Source organism: Monopterus albus, unplaced genomic scaffold (assembly GCF_001952655.1).
Source record: "Monopterus albus unplaced genomic scaffold, M_albus_1.0 scaffold23.1, whole genome shotgun sequence".
Lineage (NCBI taxonomy): Eukaryota > Metazoa > Chordata > Actinopteri > Synbranchiformes > Synbranchidae > Monopterus > Monopterus albus.
The window spans coordinates 973821-992245 of NW_018127903.1; the positions used below are offsets into that span (position 1 = coordinate 973821).

The window sequence follows — 18425 nt, forward strand, 5'->3', positions numbered from 1 at the left end:
AAGGTGATGCCTGGATTGACACTGTGTCCCCTAATAGGAGTTCTATTACTCCTACAGTAGGTCATGCCATTTCAGTCAGACTCACCAGATATTTACTGCCAATTTATGAAGTAAAATTTTAGATACAGATACAGTGAGTGTGTTCTGTTTCTTTGGCAGCAGTTATTGAGAAGCTTTTCATCTCCCCACACTTTAAGCCAGTCCTGCTTCTGACCTGCTTCCAGGCTGCTGTCTAAAAGTGATTTAGTCAACTTCTCCATGCTGTAGTTGGGCCAAGTAGTTTTTATCCATTAAACCTCTGAAAGAAGTGCAGTGCACTCAGCTCAAGAGGTAAAAGAAAGCAAGTATTAATGACTTCACTGAAATTGCTCTTGCAGTTTCAAATAGCACTTTCCGGGTCAGTTACATAATACACAGATATCTCACTTTGCCAGACAAAGTTTTAGCATTCAGTGTGAGCCATTAGTTACCTGCTGTTGTGCTATGTTTACTCAGGTTCCTGTTCATTTGTTGGATTTTCCACATGCATGGAACAAAGATAGCAGTATGAGAATATGTATGTATGAGATGAAGTATAGGCGATGGAGAGAGATGAGGATAAGAAGTGAAGTGAGAGGCCATGAGAACAGATGAGATGGGATTAGACATGGTTTATTAACACCTGAGGGAAAATAAATCAGTGAAATAAACAATCAACATCACAACATACAGGAAGGTAAACATGCCAGTTGCTGGTGCATTTTACTTATTTGTGCATGCAAGTTGATAGGATTTATCTGCATCATAGGCAATGCACATAAAGTATGTGCTGCCTCAGCGCTTGCCTAAGCCAACAAAGATTACAAATCAATGTCACACACTTTAATTACATACTCAACATTAGGTGAGTATATATAACTTATCATTACTAAAATGAGAGCATAAAACTCCAAACCACAATTTCATAAATAAGAATATATAGATCATACAACCAAAATGCAATTTCACACTTTTGAGTGATGGAGGGACTTAAAACCAAGTTCTGGAAGTCATTATTGGCTTTTTTTTTTTTTAGAAAAAATAGCACATTTAACTTTTGCTTAAAGCAATGCAGGTTTTAATATGTGAGTGTATTTCTGTATGTATATGACAGCTACGTTAAATCATGAGAGGAAAGACGTTTTTTTGTCATCCTCCTGATAAGGTATCAGTCCCCTTTGGACGCTCTACATTTCACTTGTCTTACTGACTTAAGACTCTTGAATCAGCAAGTCCATATTATGTTTTTATCTATTTTAAGTAAGGTTCACTTTGACAGGAGTATGTATTCATCATGCCATTCCTTGTTCTGTCACTGTAATTGAACATTTTACACTTCATGTGATTGATCCCTTCTTTGTATCTGCTTCTATTTCTAGACTGTAGGTCTTATTGGGTCTTAAGACATTTCAGTAAGTCTTTCATATAGGCCTCTGCATGTTTTCTATTAAAGCAAAGTTGGCCATTTTTACCTAATTAAAGTCTGATGCCACCTTTTTTTTTACCTTTACTACATGTAAACAGTAGCTCCATTATATTGTCTCTGGTGCTCATGTCAGTCAAGCAAAAATTGATTGATTTCATGCACTTCTGTCCTTCTCTATTGTGTCAAGTGCATTATCTTAAAATTATACTACCTGGGTTATGTCGACTGGGGTCACCTTTATTTTTTATGTATCCTACATATTGTAGCCTACACTTCAAATACGTGTTCTGAATTCCAATTTGCATTTGATAAACGTGCTTTCATAATATTTAGGCCCTCTACAGCAGTAAGCCAGCTGGAGCTTCACTTGTGTTTATTTCTTGCTACTCAGCCTGCCCTGTTTGGCACAAGCCTTCCTATTGCAGCTCAAATGCGTTGGCATCATTTACTAAACATTTAACTCAGCAGTCAAAGTCAAAGGGGTAACAGCATTCAGTAACATCACCCTTTATAAATAAACATATATTAAAAATAAAACTTACAAGTGCTCACTTTGATAAGCAAACAAGTTATACAGTAACATGCCAAAATGAAGTGTTTAGAATGATTGAGTTGAATGATTTTTCAGGGAGATTTTGTCCACATAATAATTGTGGTGTCAGGAAATAGAAACCAACTTCGCACCTGATTTAATTATCTCAAACGCTAATGACCAAGAGCGAACAGCAGGTGGTGCTGTTCTGGAGAGCTGGTGCGCACATCTCTGTTACGGAGGCCAAGTGCTAACCTTTGGCGCACCTGAAGCAGGGTAAAGTTGAACGACGTTAAAACGTTAGCGGCTAACTGTTAGCTGCTTCCGAGCTGGGCTGCCTCTTTGGGAATAATAATCTCATCCAAAGTTGTCCACAGCGTCACCCAGTCCCTAGAAAAATGAAAAGCATTTTCAATGCAGGTTATAACGACAGGTGCGAGTTACAGTGCCACATTCCCCTGCCCCAAACAGACTGGCTGTCGATGCTTTCTCTGCCTTCTGTGGACAATTTTTTTCCTCATTGTTTTCTAACAAACATTGGCGAGTCATGTTTCACACACGGCCTGGTTAGCGCAGCTGCCCTATGAAAAAGGCCCCGTCAGTGATGTGGGCCTAATACTAGTCCTGGGATGGTCCAACTAAGTTTAATGGTGAGTAAAGTCAAACTCCTTCATCGACCTTTCTGGGAGTTTTTCGCTTGAAGTGTCGCTATACATGGTATTACATTAATCCCACGTTTAACCATGGAAGTGAACCAAATCATGACTTTGTATTTGTGTTAAACGTTAGTCGTGGCTGTGTTTCCAAAACTCTTCTAATGAAAGAGGAATGTTTTCTGAAACAAAAGTCAGTCTCTACAGTTTGTGCTTTTGAGGCTCAGTTCTCAGCCTTCCTCCATCCTTCTGCTTTCCTTTTGCTCAGCCCATATGGAGGCATTTAAAATACCAATGAACAAGGAAAGCAGGTTTTTATGTCTCAGAATATAAACTCTTAATGCTAAATATATTGGATGTAAAAGATGGTGGGTATTTTTAGAATACATAGTCAGTGCATAAATATAATTTGTCTTATCTTCAACTCTATTTAAACAGCTTCGTCAGGGTTTTCTGTTAAATAGTGAGTTATCCTTATAATGGATTGTAAACGGAGCTTGTTAGACTAACAACTCTAGAGAAATGATACTGTAACTTTGGGATGATTTTAGTTGAATTCTTCTTTTGACAATGCAGTCATGTTGAAGTGAGCCATGTTTGGATTTGGATGTCTTGTAGGGGAAAGTGTGCCATTTCTTTGTTATCTGAGTTGGGCTGTGAGAACAACATCATGTCCACTTGGATACAGCCTGAGGCCTTGTTCTGGAAGTGTCCTGATGGCAGCTTAAATTAGGATTCATTACAGTCCAGGGGGACCATCAGTTGTAACAGACAGTGATGGGCGCGTGATTGATGCTGACCTCGAAGCGCTCCGAACAGTGACAACCGGGGGGAAAGAAACATCACACTGGTTGAAAATATGACAAACCACTTGAGATGTCGATGAGTTTTAGCTCTCACTTTATGATTAGGTGTCTTGTAGTACCTGGTGTCTGCTTCCCACATATGAGTGTGTCTGTTTCTCTGCCACAGACATCTGTGAACGACCTGTGATGGCTGATTTGAGTGGTTTTACCCATAGACAAATGGAAGCTGCTAATTAGGCCCAATCTGTTCCACATAGCTATGTTCACAAGGGCTGTCAGCATTTGAAGATGTGCAGCTTGGGGCCACTGAAAACCCAAACGTATGAATGTGCTATAGTGACCTGATGCCATGTTATCTCCTTGCTTTCTGCTTATTACCCCAGAAAAAAGACAGAAGGCAAACATAACATGGCCTTTTTTCAGTTGTGAGTCATTTAATGAGTTTTTTGCAACTCTGGATGTTTTAATGTGTTTTGAGATTTTTTCCATATTTTCCTTTTTAAAGATGTTTTAGCATTTACTCAACTTACTGGAGGAATTTGACAAATCTTTTAATTAGTTTTACAGTAACGATTTACACTTTGAGCAGATGCATGGGCATTTGGGTGAGCGATGGAAACGTTGAGCATTTCATTTCAAAAGCTGATGGATTGTGTTACCCACTGGTTAATGTTTAGCAAATTTTTCTTTTTATACATTTTTGATAGCATACAAACTGCACTGAAAGCTGAATCAAACAGACTGTGATTATTTGTTTTGAATAATCAACAGTTTATTGTAAAATGTAATATTAATGCTCATCTTGAATAAAAGTTAGTGTCATCCATTTTTTTAGGCTGAGTTTAAAACTATATATATGGAAAAGTTGCAAATCCTCAGTGTACAGGCTGGAATCAAAATTTTGATTTATTACTGTTATTTCAGCTATCGGATAAATCTTTCAGCATTACATTTAACAGCCAGTTTTAACATTCAGTTGATCAAAAGCAACTGTCAGTCATTCAGTACACCTTGTCTGAAGTGTCCCTGTAACAAGGCCGCACACATTGTGCTTTTGTCTTAATAATCCCCCCCAAAGAAACCAACATAAAGCCCAAAACGAATTGGTTATCCTTTTCCTTCCTGCCATCACTCCTTTTGTGTGCCCTTTGAGGGATGGTGAGGGATAAACCTCACCTATGTTGTCTCCCTGATCCAGCTCTCATCTTCCCTCCTCTGATCCCAGTCTTAGCCTCTCTGATAACGACACTCTGCCTTTACAAGAGCTTTCTGAGGACAAATCCAAAATATATTCCAGCTTGGCAGAAGAACAGTCTGCATACTGCAAGATGGGAACTCTGCACTGTGACACTGTTACCCTACAGCATTATCTCCATTCTCAGCCAGTGCCGTTACACAGTCTCACACGAAGACTGACAAGCACATGCAACTAATATATACTGTGTAGATCTATCCATTCATACATGCTTAATATATATAGTCTGAGCCTCTGTGTGTAAACAAGGTTAAGCATGACAGTGTAGACTGCTAAATGACTCAGGAGTGTCTGTGCCCTGCTGAATGACATCTTGATGCAGAAAGTGAGAACATGATTGATGTGTTTCTGGTATTACTCAGAACTGATTCCCTCTTCTCAGTAACTTGCATTGATTAGCCAATGAACGATATATATTTAAAATGCGTAGAGCAGTGGAAGACATTGTCAGGCAGCATAATGAGAGCAGGTAGGGTCAGCCTTTTAAATCAATAGATGGTGCTGGGGAATTAGCTTTCTAACTGTAAATGCTGCCCTCTCACATAGACTAATCATCACTGAGTTGAGCCAGACCAGACACTGGCTCAGCACAGAAATGTTAATGTTATTTAAGTCACTGTCATTTTCCTAAGAGCCCAAACAAAACCTCTGTGTCTGCAGCTTGCATCTTTCTTCAACCTCCAACCCAGGTGCTCTGAAAATTTAACAACCTAGCAGCTGAACTATAAGAAGGTTTTTATAAGTAGACAGATGCTCAAGAGTAAAGGGCGGACAAGCCCCTGCAGACAGACAATAATATGATACAGGTGTGTTGAACAAAACACCTCGTGACCAATGGCTGTGGGATGTTTTCCCTACTGCTCATGCTAATCAAAAATGGGTCATTTGCAACTCAATGTAGACCCCATTTCCTCAGTGGTGAGTAGATATTGAATATTTGCAAATGAGCTTCCTTGTTGCACAGATGAATCTGCCCCAGTAGTCAGAGAGTCATAAGTATTCCTGCAGCCTGTCGTGATCAATATAGGAGCTTGGCTGGGATGTGGATGCATTAAGAGAACATGTGTGTGTTTCATACAGTTCTAAACAATATTCATGTTAAGTTTGACTGGGGCCCTTGGTTCCTAAAACACAAGATTTTTAGATCAACATATTTACTCATTGTCATCCTGATATCTCATTTAAAGTTCACAGTCGCCTATTTGGTGCATGTATACCCAACTCATAATGTCCTGGCAGTGGTTTCTGTTGTGTGTTGTAGAAATGAGGTGTAAGGATTTTTGTGCTTCCTGGAGCTAGAGTTGCAGTGGTGTACCGGTTTCACAGTATAACGTGGTATGAAAATTGATGATATCATATAATGCACGTTTGCTTACTGGTATTGAAGAAACAATGCAATGCACGTGCACCTTTCTTCCCAGACTTCCTGTCAGACTTCATAATGGGCGCCACTGCAGAGATTAAAAGCCTATCACCAAACTCCATCCACCAAAAAAGAAATTAAAATCAGCCATGGTATTACTTTGGATATCTCAAAAATGAACAGCTTTGAGAGCACGCCTCTGTGCAGGGAAAATCTCATACTGTTGCAACCCTACCTGGAACTGAGATCGAAGCTGATTAATAGAATCAGCTGGAAGATGAAATGGGATATGGTGCATAACGTAGCTTTTGTTCTGTTTCCTAGATCTGTGCTGCCAGAACTGCTGTAACATTTTTACCTCCATGCTATTTTTGATGAAGTTGTTTGGCAGAATAGTATGATCATATAAACTGCTTTCACCGTAAACAAAGTTGTAAACCTTTCACATATTTAACGTTGTCTTAAAACATTAACATTGAGCCAGAGCAGTGGAGGGTTTTTACAGGTCTGCAATGAAACATGTTACAGACACATTCAGACTGATCAGATCAAAATGCTTACTTTATTAAGGACACAATGCTTGTGCTTCTTGTTACTGCATCAGAATCTTGCATTTGACAAGTGTTTAGAAGATCTTAGCCTTTTGAACTCAAGGGAACATCTTTATGAGGTTTACTGGGAAGTCAATGTAATCATCTGAAAAGCCACTGTATTGATCCAGAGATGGAGAGAGAGCAACAGAGACTGAAAGAGTGGCTACAAAGGTCCTGGGGTAGGCTGTGAGCTGGGGAAATAGTTGGATGGGGGTGGGGGGGCATTTATTGAAACACGTGTGTTCCAGTTGACTTGTTGTCAGTAATGTCTGACAGTGATTTTAGTAGTTATGGAAGGAAGTGGACCTGAGCTGCTATACAGCTGACCTAGAGTAGAGCTTGCCATTTTCATTTGCTGTGAAAAACTGGCCAGGTGAAATGTACCAGTACAAGTTTCTACCAGTTTCTGTTTTGTAGGATTTGGAAGTTCCAAACCTGACACTTGTCTTAATAATTTGGTCCAAGTGTTTTTGTTTAATCGATGAGGGTAAAATGTTTTTTTTTTTCTCTGCTTTATCATTAATGTAAAAAAAATGATGCAGTGCCACAAGAAGAATGCAATTAAAAGAGATTTTTTTGTTAGTTTTTTCCAATTCAGATAAGAGCACAAGAAAACACGACCACCTGTGAGAGGTGGTGGACTTCAACCCATCCAGGGTCCATCCTGTTTTTCTGTTATCATTGGCCCCAAACATCAAGGTTAACTACAGCAGATAGGAAAATGTGGCACATTCAGTTTCCTTAGGAAGGTGAAATACAAGATGTAGTCCAACTCAATCTGCCATGAGATCCAAAGAACCTATTGGCTTGCAGCTCCAACATGTGACGCAGCCTGTAGACATGTCCTGAAAATAGGTGTGGAAGGCCGTATCCCATCATGCCTGTGCAGAGCTACATAGCTTTTTTTTTCTTATATATATATATATATGAAGGCCTGCTTTGTTTATTTAAAGCATAGTGCAAACATTGAGCCATTTAGCGTTCAGGTAAAAAACAAAAAAATGTAATTAATGGGTCTGGATTATGGGTTAATCTGTATGTAGGTCATACACATACAATGCTTCAATTAGTAAAGGGTGGTGTGTTTAGTTGGTAGCCACTGACAATGGAGTACAGGTTTTAGAATTGTGTTCCAGCCATCACATCTTCTTACTCAGCCATTGCTTTCGAGTTGACCTTTAGGTTTGGCCATAATAAGAAAAGTCAATTACTTCTTGTCCTTTTGGAAAATCTGTTCAGAAACAGCAGTGGTGCATACTGCGTGTTTGTTTTGCTCTCCATGTCTGCATAATTTATTTTATAGGTTTTCTGAGTTTGGTGCATTAGATAAATTGCAACATTCAGGTGTTTACATTCCAAATTGCAGTTCAGTCCCTGAAAGCTCACGTTCATCAGTATGAGTGTTTCGGTCAGTTTCGCTGTGAAGCTGTCATTTTTCCGGGTGAATGGTTTTAATCGTGGCACAGACTGTGTGAGAGCAACGTCATTTTGGCACGTGATCATCACGTTACCAAAGTGTTATCCACAGCAGAGAAAATATCAGACAGGAGCATCACTCTAGTATATTTGTGCTTGCGTTCTTTGATGCTGTCTGGTCTCAGCTCCGCCTTGTAGTAAAGAAACTGATAGCATGAAATCAGTGCCTGTCATGTTCAAGAGAGAAAAATGATGGTTTGTATGGGCATGAACCTTACTGGCACTGCTGATAGTACTGCTGAATTTGGCTAGTCCTCGCAAGGGACTTAGTGCCGCCTACTGGCACAAAGCTGATGTGGATCTTTAGAGAGAAGAAAGGTAATTGGCAGGATGTGATTAGAAGCTTTTGGCTGGCTAGATGGATGTGATGCTTAGCACTGCTTTCTGCACAGTTTGCAGTTTCTGCCTATGATTAAAAGGCACTTGTACTGCAGCTTTAAAAAGTTATTGTTATTGGACTTCATGCATAAATCAGTCTTTCTGCACAGGTGAGGTTAAGTAATTCAAATGAATATGAAAGCATGACTGCATGTGGTTGTAAACTCCCTTTTCTGTTTTGTTTATCAAACTACCTGACAGTCAAACAGGCTGCAAGGTCAAGATTTACACCTCCTGTAGGTATGTGTGTGTGCATGTGCAGAAAAGTAAAATTGGTTTTGTAAGCCATTCGTATTTAGGGGTTTGCTCTGTTTGGTGGGTGTTTAAAAATAAACCAGGTTAGCTTCTCATGTAGCCAATCATTTATTTTGTCTTCGGCGAGTGGTTACATTTTTAGATGGGCAGGAAAATCCACGCAGGGTAATTTCTGGCTTTTGTCACAGAGGAATGTGACAAGAAAGAGGTGTACAGGCAGTGACAGAAGACTGTTGCAGGGCTACTTTTCAATTTAAATCCCCAATGCATTTGTGCATGTTCACATATGTTATACATACAGGCAGCTTGTATTTGTGCAGTTATTGGTTACACAGAAGTAAAGTGTTCTCATTCACACCAGTGTCCAGCCTAGACATGGTGTTAGGCCTAATCCCATATCTTGGACTGTGTCCTGAGTATGTTACAGTAGCAGCCAGGCTCAGGCAGCTTCTCTCCACTGCAAAGTGTTCTTAGACTACCCACTAGAAGTCATTTAAATAAGCCCTTCTTTTTAGCATTTATTCTTTTTACTGTGCATTAATGTCAGACAAAATAGTCTTAAATGTTATGATTTTCTTGCTTAAAGATTCTTATTTCTACTGTTGTCTTAGAATGAATAAACCTGGAAGTCTGGAACATTTGGTAGGATTTTTTTGATTGATTTATGATTGTAATTTTAAATAGCGAACTTTGTTTCGTCTTCTGATGTAGCTGGGATGCTTTCAGATGGATGTGTGTTAAGACTTTTTCCCCTGATAGATGGAAAATACTGTTGGCATGTAGAAATGTTATGTCCCTGCCATACTGTTGTTTTCTTTCCTGTGAACTACTGACTACATCTCACAGAGTACCAATTGTTCTGAGGCTGGAATAGAATGAGGTTAAGAGGAGGAAAAGGAACATTTATGCAGCGGTTACCATAAAGCTCCACTATTGTTTCCCTCCATTGACCACTAAATCACCCTGACGCACACTGCAGCACCAACACGCTGCAGAGGGAGAGATAGCATTTTTTGTCAGTCTGTTAAAGGTGGAGATTGTAGCTGTTGTGCACAATGTTTTATTTACAGATTTTAACATGGTATGACTCAAAATCTATCTGTAAAGATAAATGATCAGTCCTCATCCTCTAATATCTCCCATTTAGAAGACAAATGAGGATTGAAAAGGTAATGGAGAGATCTCTTAATTTTCGTCAGAGTGTCCATTCCTTTTGCGTCTTGCTTCGTTTGTTTCTCTTTTGCAGGAGGCTCTGCCCCTCCCTCTTTTTCACTGCTTGAGGGTCTTTCCTCCTGTGATTCCTTCATCAGCTGGCTGGCCAGTGAAATTCTTTGGTATTCCTGTCGCTCATATTTAGGAGGGGCTAAGCTGCTGTAAACAGCATTGGAGACACCACTGGTGTCAGCATAGCTGTCATTGTCATGGAAGCCATCTGACACAATCTTTGAGCTCTCCTCATGTTTTAGATGTTTCCTCTTTATGAAGGAGCTGTTTATAACAGACGGTGTTTCAGAAAAGTTAGTGATTAATGTCTCCGTGTCCTGAGATTTTGCTTCACCTTCTTCCTCCTCAGCATTCTTCTTACATTCATCCATTTTTTTGAACTGTTTTGATGTCGTCCTCAGCTCTTGGTCCAGCTTGGTGTGATGTAGGGCTCTCTCTCCTGTTGTTTTCACCACAGACAGCTCTCTCAGCTGCTCCTGAAGCTCAGCCCTCATCTCCTCTCTCAGAGAATCATTCATGAGAAGGATTTCTGAATGCAGGACAGACATGCGCTTCTCCATCTGCTTATTCACCATCCTGTTGATCCACATGATGCAGAATCTCCTGTCATTTGCTGTCTGCCGCCTGCTCCTGACCAGACATTAAAACAAAAGTCATTTCAGTAACAATGAATTAACCAACTTTCCAGTTAGGAAATTACCCTTGCACGCAATTCATGCTGCATATGTTCCCAAAACAACAGCTTAAATTGCTTGATTTTTGTTAAAATGAGATTTGATTTGATTTGATTTGATTTATTTATTCTTTCAAACATGTAACAACAGTCAGTATGTAATCACACATAATTCCAGACATGTCCACAAAAATATTTTCAATTTACTTATACCTAGTACATGCTTGAACGGAGTAGGAAGAAGTTAGACTAGATTAATCAAAACAAAAGTGTAGTGTTTGCCCTACAAAAGAAAAAAAAGTTTAAATATTGTACCTGAAGGGAGAGAAACTGAAATGTTTCTTTCTACCAGATTTTGACATCAAGATATCTTCTGGTGCCATGTTCTGTGTGGGAAAAACAAAGCAAAGTGACAGACACCTGGTTAAATTGCACAAATCTCTTGCTATTTGCTGCTTGTAAATGTTTTAGTGGTATTTGTAATGACTGATCAAGGCTCCCTGTGTCACTATTAGCTTTCTGTTACCATGGCAGATTCCCCAGCTTGCTACAGTGTGTAGGTAAGTGGGGTGGAGGGATCTGCTGAAACAATATAACTTCAGTGGACTAAAAAAGGAAAAACTATGCTGTTTTCTTTCTGTATAATTATTGTGCAGTTTACTTGAACTATTAAACTAGTAAAATCTTATTTATATATAGTTTTAATTTGATTAAAACCAAACCAATGAAGATGCCTGCATACTGATAGTACTCCACAGCAAGCTAGTTTTACTTGGCCGACCCACTAACATGATGCTTCAACAGTAAAGTTGCATCATCATCAGGTACGATCCACCACAACGTGAAAGGAGATGATATATAAACATTAACTAATTAGGTCCAGGTGTGTTAACCACCACTGGTCCGATAAATTACCTTAATATCATTGTATTTTACTGAAATGTTGAGTAACATTAGGATATTTTTCAATAGATAACTTTCAAAATGGACTTACCTCAGTTAAGATGCAGTCTAATTTTCTTCTTCTAATTTTGTAGCTGCATCAAGTTAGCTGTTTGCTGTCTTTTATGTACATTTGAAATTTAGTGTAGCAACAGCTTCCCCAGAACTGTTGTTGCTATGTAAAGTCCCTTTACATTCAAATTTTGATTAGTTCTAAAATAAACAAAAATAACATACAAAAATAGATAGTGTTTTTAAGATATTCTGGGTTTTTTTCACTGCATACATTTGCGGTTGCCCCACAGGGTTGGAGTAAGTAAATACTAAAGAGCCGTGGTTCTTGGCTTCACTCTGTCCTTTATTCTGGAGTGCCCCTCCAGTCCTTGCCCTCAGTATATAGCAGTTACAGTCCCTACCTGCCCATTCTTTATGGTTTCTTAATGCTCTTCTTTCTCTCTCTGCTCTCGACTTACCCTAACTGTTCGAAGCAGATGACTGCTCCGACAAGAGCCTGGTTTTCCCTTCTCACTGTCTCCAAACGCTTGCTCAAGGGGGTTTATTCCTCTATTATGTTATATTATTAGTTTTGACCATAAAGTGCCTTTAGATAATTTTTGTTGTGGTTTGGTGCTGTATGGCCTAAATAAAATTGAATTAACTAGGTATATATGAAAATGAGCTGAAATCTTATACACTTTGATGTTGACCAAGCATCTTAAAAGAAACATAAAAGAATATAGAAACTTCTTGTGGTTGATGGAGGCAAAGACATCAGAGGGCAGGTGCTTTTGTAATTTTCCACAAATCCCATGCAAACATTAAAGCCAACAATGAAATAAATATATACTCTCCATAATCTCTGTAAATCTAGACCTTGGTTTGTCTTATTTGTTCTCTGAAACTATTAAACACACCATTGGAACTGCACCGGGTGATGATTCTTTTGTGGAAAATAACCAAAATGTATATCGGTCTCAGTATTGGCAAATATCAAAAATTAAAGGACTTGGTTTGGAATCGAGTAATAAAACAATACTAACTTGATTGAACATCCTTAACAAATGTGTGCTGTTTAGTTGCCACATCAGCAACAACCTGTGACCTGCCAGCTGCTCTGTGCTCTGCTGGAATTTTCACTTCCAACAGGTGGCTGCTATTTCTAAGTCATGCTTATGACCACAGGCTCTATAAAAAGGCTCATCATCTAACACTATTACTTTTCATTTCACTTCATGTAATTTCTTATTTTGTCCCCTTTCACTTTTTCTATTTGTATGCTTGCCTCTTGTTTAGACCTCATTTGTCACTCTATCAGAACTCTCAGGAATTCTCATTATTCTCCATTTCAAGGTCAAATAGCATAGACATTGAGGTGTACTGCTGACTTGTAAAGTTATAACAGAAGAAGTGTCAGGTGGGTTCTTTTCCTCTTCATCCTGGCAGGCTGTCAGTGCATAGTATGTTCATCCACAAATGTGTTAAGCCATTGTTCTGATCTTAGTGTGCTACTGATGTCGGAATTTGGTTCCCACTCCCAACATGTGCACATCGGCTGTTGACACCAGCTGACCTGCTGCACACACAGTCACACACGCACTGCCCGTTAACTCTCTGTCCCTCTCAGTCTTCTGACTGCTTTGTTGTAAGGGACCTCAGGTTATTCACACTCTGTCTCTCATCCATGAGCTCCACGGGATCAGAGGTAAGTTTTCATATCATGTTGCTGTAACTGTGATTAATGACAAAGCTACTTAATGGCTTTATCACTACTGTGACAAAGTGGGTGAGAGCACTCCACTTGTCCTTAACGTAAGTCATGTATGTTTCCTAATGCCTTAACCTGTGTGTTAAATGTTTGATTGTATTTACTAGGTTAATCACTTCCTCATTCTGTACGCTCTCTGATGTCATCAAGGATGTCATAGGGTTGATTGATACCAGGGGCTATTTAATCAGCTGAGGTGGAGTAGCTGGGAGTGTGGCAGTCTAAGTGTAGCTGTGTGCACGTGCTTGTAAGTTGCGTTGAGTTACTTTGAGTTGAGTTTTCTGTGAAGTTAACCATTGAGTTTGTTTAGTGATTTTGTTTTGGCATATGTACTTTGCTGGCACTTGTTTAAAATAAATTATTGATTTGAGAAAACCTGATGTATTTTTCGAGTCTGTCTCCTACATTCCTGGCCACTCAGTCAACCTACCACAACTACTAATACTAGTACTAATTTTTATTTTATTCAGTGTATCCATTAACTGTTATATCTGCTCTATAAACTGATCCTATATGCAATCAGTTGTGATTAATAAGTAGAACAAAATGTACATGTCTGAGAAAGGATTCAAACTATTGCATTCTTAGCTTCAACATTTGAGAGAACATTGTTGCTAGACAGCTGAGAGCCTACCAAATGAGTATGAGAGTTCTGTGACTGTGACATATTTGCTGTTAGTTTTACCCTAAAAACATGACCACAGTGACAGCACACTGTGTAACAGATGATATTGCTTTTGTAGTAGCAGATACTACAGTTTTCAGTCCTAGTGCAGACACATCATATACAGTAAGAAAAACAGAAGAATCTGTTGCCCATGAATAACATTTCAGTCTTGTCCAGGGAATTGTCAGTTTTCTTTAAAGAATTCTGAAAACATACAAATATAAATATGACAGCACAGCCTTCTGGATCATGTTCTTTGTATGCTTACAAAATACAGTTTTGCCATTGTGACTGTCCATGCTGTAAAGCTGTTATTAATTCTGTACATTTGACATCTATTGCATGTCTGCCCATCCTGTATGCGGCATCCTTCCTCTGTTGCTCTTCTTGTCATTTCTTCATTTAGTAGACCTATAATAGCAATGTCCATCAGTATCTGAATCGGAGCATGCAGTAGCACAGCATGTACCCACTGGACATCCCTGTTCATTAGATATTTCTGTGACTGAAGTCTGTGATCATTTAGGCTACTCTCTGTCTCGAGAGAGAAACTTCCCTCAGCATGTTAATTGTGCCTAACAGAGGCACTGAGGTGTCAGTCATCATCTGGAAACTAGAAATATTACTTTCCACCAGCCATTTGTTCATCCGTGTCTTTGTCTTTTTGTCTGCTTTAATAAGATCTCTCTTGCTGCACTTAATCACTTTGCATCTTAATGCATATTATATCAGCTCACACTATATTCATGTACTGTATTCATTCATTCACTTCATTCTGTATACATGTTTATAAATGTATAACGTGGTTGAATGAGAGCATCCTAAAATATCTGCACAGTCCAGTTTTCCCATTGTGAAAGATCATTTTCACCATAAATTATTAGATACAGACAATACATGGAAAAACGTAGGTATAGTTGTACATGGCCTTGTGCTCATGTTAGACAAATGTTTGATGATGATATAAAGAGAAATACATTGGAACTTCTGGAAACCAGGGCTTTCAAAATGAAAGCTCTTAAGGAAGCTTTTTTTAATTGAGGAATTCACAAGGGTATGTTTTAAGGGACCAGTGAACTCGGTGGGTATTATAACGTGTGCAGTGGCATGTGGGTGTTGTTATAATGAAAGAGGATGAATCACTGGGTGAAGCTTGTAAGGTTTGCTGCTACTATAGTCACTCAGGTCTGGAGTGTAGGCTGCTGTGATGACACATTTTGCGGGGGAAGATTCTTTGGGTATTCAAGGAAAAGCCCATCCTATCCTGAAACAGCCTTTTAAAGCAGTTTTCGTACTATATATCCTGCATTTCCGGGCCCATACTTGCTTAAAGGTGTTTATTTCTGTTTGGATAATGTGTTGATCAATGTTAATGCCATCAATGAAAATAAAACTGTTTCATCCTCGCAAAAACATCTTGTTAAAAAGTCGAATTAACCTCTTGACATGTTGTGCTGCTACTGATGAGCTTTTGTCTTGCATTTAGTAACATTCTCTCTTGGCTGTCTGACTCTGGTGCTTCTTGGAAGAAATGGGTAAACTAACTCAATTAATCTACAATCCACTGAGAAGATACTAAAAACCCCAGCTGAGACTAAATGCAGCGACACTCTCTGCACTGTTTTGTACCTTTTCAGTCAATGAATTCTTTCTGCTCACGGTCTCACTGTGGGCTTATGCTCTGACTGCTCTATCACTGTACTGTATGTGCAGGAAACGAACAGGGCTTCTGGAACCCTTACCGCATGAAATAACTCCCAAGTCACATATCTACATACATTATGATTAAGAATCACAGCTGTTATTCTTCTGAAATGTCTCTTGCAGTTTGCTCTCATCACCAAAAAATACAATTCTTACACAACAAAACAAACTTAGTAAAATATTAGTGTAAATACATGAGACATTTTTCTTCTAGCTTTTCATAAGGAGAATGTAGGAGCATGTAAATACTGTTGACCATTTCATTTTAGAAGAGAGACATTGTTCTTTGTAGGTAGCATAACTTATGGGTCAATTGTAGCTCGTTAGGGAAAGGGAAGATTGGCATTGGAGATGCATTTATAAACTCTTCATACCAGAGGCCAAGTGGATAGCTGGATAGATGTAGACAGGTTGCGACACATCATACAGTAAAAATGAAGGCAGAGAGGTGTGACCCACACATCAGTTTGTCCCTGCTGAATATTAATGCATTAGAAAAAAACCTAGAGTCTTAGTGTTTGGGTGAGCACAGTTGATGTACCAAGTTCAGTCACGGTGAAGCTGCAGAAAAGTGATTTTGTGAAATTAGCCAAAGGGAACAGGGTGTGATTCAGAGTCCAGCAGAGAAGACAGAAAATAGGTAATTTGCACAGAACCTCTCATGTTTTACCTCAATGAAATTTTTCATTTTGGAAAATGTGATGTTTCTCAATGTGGTTTTGCAACATGCAATGGGCAACAATAGGCAATAAAGATTATATTATATACACAAGTATCAAATTGTATTGTGTACAATTGAGCTATTAGACTGGTGCCTGTGGTGGGCTTTATCCACAGTTTATTGCACTGTGGTCACGTTACTGCAGTCCTGCATGCAGGGAGTGAATAGTTATCTATTCATCAGGGTGACGGTTATAGACAGAGTGACTTTATCATTATGCTAAAGGGAGCAATGTTACTGTATGTCCCAGGAGTTATCCAAGCCACAGACACATCCAGAACCACAAGATTGCTGCTTATGTGGTTCACAAATCAGAATTGGCTTTGTTTTGGTGCGTTGCCGATTGCCTCGGCTCTGTTACATTGATGTGCAGCTCACACAAACAGTGCGATAGTTTCACTTTCAATTTATTTGCAGCTCATCACTAAGAGTTTCTGCAGTGTGTTTATTTCAAAGAAGTGAAGCTAGCTGAATAGGCTCTACCCCTAACATTAGTTTGAAAATTTAACCTACAAGTACAAGTCTACAAAGACAAAATGGACATTACCTCTAGCAGATGCATTATATATTTCACTGCACTTGTAGGACTTGCACACATCATGTTCTGGCGCCAAACCACCCTTATTTCTTTTGCTTTGTCTGTTTTTGCTTTTTTGCTGGATTTGTTGTGTGTGATTATGTGCAATAATGCATTTTTGAAAGAGGGAAAAGACTAGCTAACAGTGACAGCAATAGATACTATTTTATTTCAGCATATACTTTCCTGTTACTGACATACAGACAGATGATAAGGAAAAGAGAAGGATGACAAAATTATAAACTATACCATGAAAGGCAGGGTAAGGAAGCTGTCAGTATGGATTTTGTAATACAAGGTTGTGATCTTACAGCACCATTGTATTCTGTATATACAAAACTGTATATTGTCTATTCAGTATAAAAGGTTGTCACTTTCAGCTTTTCCCATTTAGGGGTCGCCACAGCGAATCGTCACACTGACGACTCGCATGTTGACATTTGCCACGTGTTTTACGTCGCATGCCCTTCCTGATGCAACCTGGATTCGAACCCGGGCCGCAGCAGCGAGAGCGCTGCGCCATCACAGTCTCAAATTATTTGAGGTGATTCAGAGAGATGAACACAGGTTTGATTCAGCCAGTTATCTAAAGGTCAGCTTTCCTCTTGTGTCCTGTATTCAGTGCAACTAGTTACTTTTAGTTTGACTTTTCTTTGTCTTTGAAATGCTGAATGCAAATTGGCAGTTCTGCTGAAACAGAAGGTGTGTAAGAGCATTGACAGCTCAAAGGGGGAAGGAGACAAAGGGGAGATGAGGGTCGGGCACCTGATCGACGCAGACAGCAGGGTGGCAGTAGTACTAGTGGCAAGTGATGGAGCAAGCAAACTCGAAGGGGGCTGGAGGGGGTTGCATGGACAGAGACAAAAGTCAATAGAATAGGGAGACTAATCCATCTATAGATCCAGTGGAAGTGCTTGCTCTCCCAGGTGGGGCATGTTGCGCCAGGCCTGGCTCCCAGTATGTGCTCGTCTCCTCTGTTGGCCACCACTGGGGCAACTCAGCTTTTAACCAGAGTATGCCCTTTGTACATCACAGCATCTCTTGATCCCGGTTCTGTCCTGACTTAATCCTCTCACCCCGCTCTCAGTCCACCCTCTTTTTATTCCATTACTCTCCTGTGATTACTTTGATTTGTATTATTTCTCCTTTGTATTTAGTTTTCTTGGAGCTTGTCCTTATTTTACCGTTTCTTTTATTATTTGTTTTGGTTGTTGTAATTTTGTTTTATGTAATCTTACTCTTCGGTTAGTACTGATGGTGCTTGTCTCTAATTAATGCCAGTGAGAGTTTTTGTTTTTATATGCGTTTTTATATTGCTGTGGGAGCCTGTCTTACATCACAGCTGTCATAAGCTAAATACACTGAAGAAATGGGTGCATCTTAGATCTCCCAAATGG

General features: G+C 39.3%; 2 protein-coding genes across 11 annotated transcripts in view; one reads left to right on the forward strand and one right to left on the reverse strand.

Moving 5' to 3' along the window:
• mctp1a (multiple C2 domains, transmembrane 1a) overlaps positions 1 to 18425 on the forward strand; it is a 116752-nt gene that overhangs the window by 1629 nt on the left and 96698 nt on the right. Inside the window, exon 1 of one of the 8 annotated variants that reach the window (XM_020594337.1) lies at positions 2224 to 2626. The exons of the other annotated variants lie outside the window; for them this stretch is intronic. Coding sequence (XP_020449993.1) covers positions 2606 to 2626 — 21 coding nt within the window. The 5' untranslated portion in view covers positions 2224 to 2605. Of the gene's footprint in view, positions 1 to 2223; positions 2627 to 18425 lie in introns of those variants that run through there. 8 annotated transcript variants of the gene reach the window in all.
• LOC109956892 (uncharacterized) lies at positions 9768 to 11744 on the reverse strand. 3 transcript variants are annotated; one of them, XM_020594340.1, is made up of 4 exons: positions 11647 to 11741; positions 11179 to 11231; positions 10968 to 11038; positions 9768 to 10609 (listed from the first exon to the last, which is right to left on the reverse strand). In XM_020594340.1, exons 2-4 carry the CDS (start codon positions 11179 to 11181, stop codon positions 9871 to 9873), a joined length of 813 nt encoding a protein of 270 aa, XP_020449996.1. In that variant the 5' UTR covers positions 11182 to 11231; positions 11647 to 11741; the 3' UTR covers positions 9768 to 9870. The 3 variants fall into 3 exon arrangements, with proteins under 3 accessions (XP_020449996.1, XP_020449997.1, XP_020449998.1); XM_020594341.1 differs by lacking the exon at positions 11179 to 11231 and having other exon boundaries at positions 11647 to 11744; XM_020594342.1 differs by lacking the exon at positions 11179 to 11231 and having other exon boundaries at positions 10968 to 11025.